The sequence below is a fragment of the Taudactylus pleione genome, unplaced genomic scaffold (assembly GCF_031769625.1).
Source record: "Taudactylus pleione unplaced genomic scaffold, aTauple2 ptg001621l, whole genome shotgun sequence".
Taxonomy (NCBI): Eukaryota; Metazoa; Chordata; class Amphibia; order Anura; family Myobatrachidae; genus Taudactylus; species Taudactylus pleione.
The window spans coordinates 234,915-242,604 of record NW_028286018.1 but is presented as its reverse complement, the minus strand read 5'-3'; the positions used below and the strand labels follow the sequence as shown (position 1 = coordinate 242,604).

At 47.1% G+C, this 7,690-nt stretch overlaps 1 protein-coding gene across 1 annotated transcript in view; it reads right to left on the bottom strand.

The window, feature by feature from the left end:
• Positions 1–769: 769 nt before the first annotated feature.
• Positions 770–7,690, bottom strand: part of NINJ2 (ninjurin 2) — a 31,082-nt gene continuing 24,161 nt past the window's right edge. The window contains exons 3-4 of the mRNA XM_088464234.1: positions 5,993–6,177; positions 770–894 (exon numbers count right to left, since the gene is read on the bottom strand). Of these exons, the coding sequence (XP_088320360.1) occupies positions 6,011–6,177 (167 nt within the window). The 3' untranslated portion in view covers positions 770–894; positions 5,993–6,010. The remainder of the gene's footprint in view (positions 895–5,992; positions 6,178–7,690) is intronic.

Genomic DNA, 7,690 nt, shown 5'->3' with positions numbered 1-7,690 from the left:
CTAGACACACCTATAGCCCTGCCCACTTTATCACTAGACACACCTATAGCCCTGCCCACTTTATCACTAGACACACCTATAGCCCTGCCCACTTTATCACTAGACACACCTATAGCCCTGCCCACTTTATCACTAGACACACCTATAGCCCTGCCCACTTTACCACTAGACACACCTATAGCCCTGCCCACTTTATCACTAGACACACCTATAGCCCTGCCCACTTTACCACTAGACACACCTATAGCCCTGCCCACTTTACCACTAGACACACCTATAGCCCTGCCCACTTTATCACTAGACACACCTATAGCCCTGCCCACTTTATCACTAGACACACCTATAGCCCTGCCCACTTTACCACTAGACACACCTATAGCCCTGCCCACTTTACCACTAGACACACCTATAGCCCTGCCCACTTTATCACTAGACACACCTATAGCCCTGCCCACTTTACCACTAGACACACCTATAGCCCTGCCCACTTTACCACTAGACACACCTATAGCCCTGCCCACTTTACCACTAGACACACCTATAGCCCTGCCCACTTTATCACTAGACACACCTATAGCCCTGCCCACTTTATCACTAGACACACCCACAGTTCTGTCTGCTTTGTCACCAGAGACCCAGAAAGAACTTGGTTTACTTTTATACATACTAAACTGTAGCATTGTAATATGAGCAAGTATTGTCTACACAAGATGGACCCAACAGGTGTAAATCTGCATCAGAAAACGCTGGGATAAGCTGGATCCTTGCATGAAATGTATTTATTCCTAACAATAATAATCATAATAATAATCATAATAATTAAAAAAAAACTGGTTTTAGATGAAGGACATCAGAAGATTTCAGCAGGGGTGATGAACCTCGGAGGTTGCAGACCTGTAAAACATAAAACAAGCTATGTGTGGGCCTCCTGGAGGTAGATATAGGCCCTGTTATATGTTAGTAAATAGCTTATGATTAAAGATGAGTAAACACATTGCAGCAGAGACAACAGCTTTGTGGACCTTATTCAGAGGCGGCCGTACGGTCTACGACCGCACGGCCGCCTCGATGTTTTGCCAGTGCGCATGCGCACGAGGGAGCCGGCTCCCTCGTGCGCATGCGTGAGACCCGCTACGACCGACAGCGCTGGTCGTAGCAGGTCTCTTTCCAAAGGGGGCGAGCTGTCGATGTTGATTGACAGCTCGCCCCGTTTGGAAGGCGGGCCGGGGGGGTGGCAGCCCAAACGGAGGCGTTCCCATGGGAACGTTTGCCGTTTGGGGGAGGCCCCACTGACATCACTAGTGATGTCAGTGGAGAGCTTCTGGCTCTGACAGAGCCAGAAGCTCTCCGGGGCTTACGACAAGTGAGACCCTACCCTAGGGTCTCGTCGTAAGCCCCGATGGTCGCGATGGTCTCTGACCATCGCGACCATCACCCGAGCGGTCGTTAGAGCTGTGGGTGTTAACCCACAGCCTAACGACCGCAACAGAGGCGGGCGGTCAGGATGCAAGTTGCCGCCCAGTTTCTGAGCGACCGCTTGCATCCCCCGACCGCCTCTGAATGAGGCCCTGTGTCCCATATGGCAGAACATTGTAAAATGGGATTTGCTTTAGTTTGTGATGGCAGAGCCCATAGACAGGTGGTCACATAGCCTAACAGGAAAGGTGTTCTCCCTGCAGTACAATAGCTGTGTATAGTTATTATATGGGTAAAGACGGACAGTTATAAATGTGGCTGCGCAGTTGCGAGTGTTCTCTTTCTGTCGCTCTTTGCACGATAACGCTGCAGGCCGGCATTTTTGCAGCTGTGTAAATGAGCTTTTGATGAAAGTCATGAATTATTCAGATCCATACAACAGACCCTAAAGAGAGACAGTTAAGGGGCTGGGTCTATGGACTGTTTAGTTTGGTTTCTCCTGTAATTGATTGATCTAAATGTTAAGGAAGAAAGTTTTATTTAAACCACAGGTTCTCAAACTCGGTCCTCAGGACCCCAAACAGTGCATGTATTCCAGGTCTTCTTACAGAATCACAAGTGAAATAATCGGCTCTACCTGTGAATCTTTTAAAATGTATCAGTGAGTAATGACTACACCTGTGCCCCTGCTGGGTGACCTGGAAAATGTGTCAGTGAGTAATGACTACACCTGTGCCCCTGCTGGGTAACCTGGAAAATGTGTCAGTGAGTAATGACTGCACCTGTGCCCCTGCTGGGTGACCTGGAAAATGTGACCTATGTGGACCAAGTTTGGGAACTACTGATTTAAACAATGGCTTTGTTAAGTCTTCTTGCAGAGCTCACCACTCTGTGCAGGTGCCATTGTTTTCATTCCCTTCCCCCATTATACCTCTTTCTCCTAACTGTACATCTACTTGAGGCCTGAATAAAGCAAATTGTGTCTGAGAGCAGCAGGAGGTACAAGCCTCTGAGTGCGCTCATAGCCTGCACAGAGGGAGAACGCACAACTCAGATATACATTGCCCCATGCTTGGCACAATCCAGCGAGAGGCAGAGGTGGGCTGTTACTGCCGGTTGTCTCACCTCCGGGGGTTTGAGGTTACAGGGGTCTATTCATCAACACTAAAATAATGTTTTTAAGGACATTTTCCTTAATTACCGTTATTTAAGTATTCATGAAGACGCTTAACACAGGAGATATCACTGATATCTCCTTGCTAAGGCCCTCATTCAGAGCCGCTCGCAATTAGTGCTCGCTCGTTCATAAAAAGGGGGTGGCTATTCAAATGAACCGTTCGCTCTTTGCGGTCTGTTGCCGCCTCCATGTCTGAACGAGCGAGCAAAACATACGCTCGTTTATTTGATAAAAACGCCCCCTGGCCGCTCGCATCATACGTCATGTCGGCTATTTATTAGATTAATCGAGTACATCGAACAGCGTATGAACTGCTCGCTATTCTTGTGGTTGGTTTTTTCAACCACAATATTGCGAGCAGTTCTGACTATAAAATAACCCAGTGACGTGGTCAGTGACGCTGGTGTATTAATTATGCACACCCATAAAACGCCCGCTTTGACCTTTAAGCACGCCTGCGTTCTGATCTCCACTCCCCCTTTTCAAGCACCTTCCCCTGTTACCACCCACATACGCCTCCTCCTGTCACTCAAAATAGCAGGCACTCGCTATATAGCGAACAAACGATTTTCGGCCGCACTGACTGGTTCGCGCATGCGTACTAAAAACCGTACGCATGCGCAGATGTGCAAATATCGCTCGGAACGAGCGTACTGCCGCTTACGAGCGGCTCTGAATGAGGGCCTAAGTCCCCCTGCGTTAATTTCCACATTCCCCATACATTAGTACATTAGTATGGGGATATGGAAATTATGGTATTCATCAAATTCCGAAAATTATGTATTTTCGGAATTTGATGGTGTTACTATACACTAAATTTAGATGGCGTAAGGCTGTAGCAGCGGCATATACTTACCTGGTTTCAGCTGGATAGGTCTTCGTCCATCTCGCTCCGCGCTCTGTCCTCCGGCTGCACAGTCTGTCCTCCCTGCGGCTGCGTGCTGCTGCTGACGTGAAGTGTCTCCCCTCTGTGTGTTCTCCAGTGGCAATTGTAAGTGCTTTTTCAATTAACTGTTTATTTACTATAAACAGTTAAATAAAGAAGCACTTACAAGTGTCACTGAGGAACAGAGGGGAGACACTTCACGTCAGCAGCAGCACGCAGCGGCGGGCTGAACATAGAAAAGCATTTTTGAAAAAAAGTCTCCCCTCTGCCCAGTTCCTGCCGTTAGTATCCATCCCCCGATGCACAGCATGAGGGCTATTTCACACATGCCGGTTTTGGCCGGGCGGCAAAAAGCCACCCGGTTTTTAACCTGGTGTCAAATCTAGTTAATGCAGGGAACCAGCGGGTCCTTTCACACGGCACGGTCGCCGTCTAACAGCCTGAAATATCTACTGGGCAGGACAGTGCCGTGCCGTGTCCGTACCGTCCATGCACGCCAGTAGTGTGTAGGAAACAATGTTTCCTTTCACACACGCTGGCTTCTGCCAGCCGGGTTTGTGCAGCAAGGCATTGCGCATGCCCAATAGGACAAAAAAAACAACTCACATAAAAAGCGTCTCAAAGCCGCTGCTTATGTAAGGCAATGAGTGCCTCATTCAGAGTCGGTCGTAGGGGAAAGGGGCCGGATACGCAAATGAAGCGATCACAAGTTGCGGTCCTAAGATGAGATCGTTAGCTGAACGACCGAGGGTGAGAAGCGAACCTAAGACTAAATCACGCCCCCTTCTCGTACGTATTACACGTCGTCTCCTGGGATATAATGATTAATCACGACCATCGGGAACCATCGGAGCTGGTCGTAGAGCTTAAGGCTGACCATACCCTCTCTTAAGCACTACGATCAAGTCAGTGTACAAACCTCCCATGTCACGTGTGCCATGACGCTACTTTGTTAATTATGCACTCCCATAAAACGCATAATTAGGCACGCCTGTGTTCGGATCTCCACGCCCCCGTTCACAAGCACCTTCCCCTGTTACCACCCACAAACGCCTCATTCTGTCACTCAAACTACCGACCTGGCTGTGTTCAAGGAGAGAGAAATTTCTGACCGTAGCAGCTAGTTTGCGCACGCGCATTGCGAACTTTACGCATGAGCAATTTAGCGAACATCGGTGGCATACGACCGTGCGGTCGAAATGACCGACTCTGAATGAGGTCCTGAGTGCCTGAAAAGACCCGGCCGGCTACCGCCCGGTTCTTGCCTGGCCGGCCAAAACTGGCATGTGTGAAATAGCCCTCAAACTTCACCTGTTACAGAGCACGGAGGCGCGGCCGGCGGGGAGATGCTGGTTGCATTGGCTGCGGCTCCATGCTGTGTAACATGTGTGCAGTTTAAAGCATGGAGCCACAGCCGCTGCAGAATCACTTACCCCACATACAGAAAGTAACAGCCGGGCGGGGAGTCAGCGGTCCATGGCTACTACCTTCCAGACGGGCAGTGGCTGCAGCTCAGTATATAACAGCCGGGCAGTGGCTGCAGCTCAGTATATAACAGCCGGGCAGTGGCTGCAGCTTAGTATATAACAGCCGGGCAGTGGCTGCAGCTCGGTATATAACAGCCGGGCAGTGGCTGCAGCTCGGTATATAACAGCCGGGCAGTGGCTGCAGCTCGGTATATAACAGCCGGGCAGTGGCTGCAGCTCGGTATATAACAGCCGGGCAGTGGCTGCAGCTCCGTATATAACAGCCGGGCAGTGGCTGCAGCTCCGTATATAACAGCCGGGCAGTGGCTGCAGCTCAGTATATAACAGCCGGGCAGTGGCTGCAGCTCGGTATATAACAGCCGGGCAGTGGCTGCAGCTCCGTATATAACAGCCGGGCAGTGGGTGCAGCTCGGTATATAACAGCCGGGCAGTGGCTGCAGCTCAGTATATAACAGCCGGGCAGACCTGACTGACTGGGGAAGGGGGAGGTGGTGCAAGGACATATCGTGGATGGAGCAGGCACTGGGGGACAACTGGACACGCACACACAGATCCCTGGCAGTGCAGAGCTGAAGGAGCGGGGGAGATGGAGGACGGCTGTGGATTCAGGTAGGGAAAACTTTCTATTTCCCGAAAAGCTGTCATCGCAAAAATGACAGCTTTTCGGAATAGATGCTGATGGAGAGGAGGAATGATGAATTCCTCCGGTAATTAGGTAGAACTCTATGTGAGTTCTAAACTTAATTATCTCCATATATTTTTTTAGTAATGATGAATAGGTCCCACAATCTCTACATTGTTACCGTGCTTAATTTACTTATGGCCTTTGCCCAACACATAAAGGGTATTTAAGTAGAATGTGGGGTGCATGGAACTAGCAATACAGGCTCATTTCTTTCACCCCAAATTCTACCTATACACCCTGCACCCACATGGCCCCCCAGGACAGGGGAACAATTGTAAGCACTATTAATTGCATACGTACATGACGCGTGAGAGTGAGACAGGTTTGCACCCATATTATACCTGTAATCTCCTGCACACTCAGTGCACTCCCCGTGGCCCCCGCGAAGGGTAGAGGCCAGTCTTCTGCACCCCAAATGCCGTGATGAAGATGTTGATGAGAACGGTAACGAACACGAGTGCGGTGGCCACATTGTTCAACAAATCCAGGCTCGGCTGCTTGGAAACGTTGTTTAGGTTTTTACGAGCTGTAAATAGAAGATAAATAAATGGTTCACCGTAGAAATCTTATTCTTACTGCAAACTAGCTACTGGCCCTGAGCCTAGCTGCCAGCGGAGGGGCCACAGTTATAGCGCTCACATCTGCAGAGAGAATGATGGGACTACGAATACTTCTTACTGTCTGATAGCAATAGCAACAGGGCCACCTGCAGGATGTAGGGAGGTACTACACTACATCAAGAAATTTGCTCTGAAGTTACAGCCGTGGCCAAAAGTTCTGAGAATGACACAAGTATTGGTTTTCACAAAGTTTGCTGCTTCAGTGTTTTTAGACCTTTATGTCAGATGTTACTATGGTATACGGAAGTAACATTACAGCATTACATAAGTGTCAGATGTTACTATGGTATACGGAAGTAACTACAGCATTACATAAGTGTCAGACGTTACTATGGTATACTGAGGTAACATTACAGCATTACATAAGTGTCAGATGTGACTATGGTATACTGAGGTAACATTACAGCATTACATAAGTGATAGATGTTACTATGGTATACTGAGGTAACATTACAGCATTACATAAGTGTCAGATGTTACTATGGTATCCTGAGGTAACATTACAGCATTACATAAGTGTCAGACGTTACTATGGTATACTGAGGTAACATTACAGCATTACATAAGTGTCAGACGTTACTATGGTATACTGAGGTACTGTAACATTACAGCATTACATAAGTGTCAGATGTTACTATGGTATACAGAAATAACATTACAGCATTACATAAGTGTCAGATGTTACTATGGTATACTGAGGTACTGTAACATTACAGCATTACATAAGTGTCAGATGTTACTATGGTATACAGAAATAACATTACAGCATTACATAAGTGTCAGATGTTACTATGGTATACTGAGGTACTGTAACATTACAGCATTACATAAGTGTCAGACGTTACTATGGTATACTGAGGTACTGTAACATTACAGCATTACATAAGTGTCAGATGTTACTATGGTATACAGAAATAACATTACAGATTACATAAGTGTCAGATGTTACTATGGTATACTGAGGTAACATTACAGCATTACATAAGTGTCAGATGTTACTATGGTATCCTGAGGTAACATTACAGCATTACATAAGTGTCAGACGTTACTATGGTATACTGAGGTAACATTACAGCATTACATAAGTGTCAGACGTTACTATGGTATACTGAGGTAACATTACAGCATTACATAAGTGATAGATGTTACTATGGTATACTGAGGTAACATTACAGGCATTTCATAAGTGTCAGATGTTACTATAGTATACTGAGGTAACATTACAGCATTACATAAGTGTCAGATGTTACTATAGTATACTGAGGTAACATTACAGCATTACATAAGTGTCAGATGTTACTATGGTATACTGAGGTAACATTACAGCATTACATCAGTTTCAGATGTTACTATGGTATACTGAGTTAACATTACAGCATTACATAAGTGTCAGATGTTACTATGGTATACTGAGGTAAC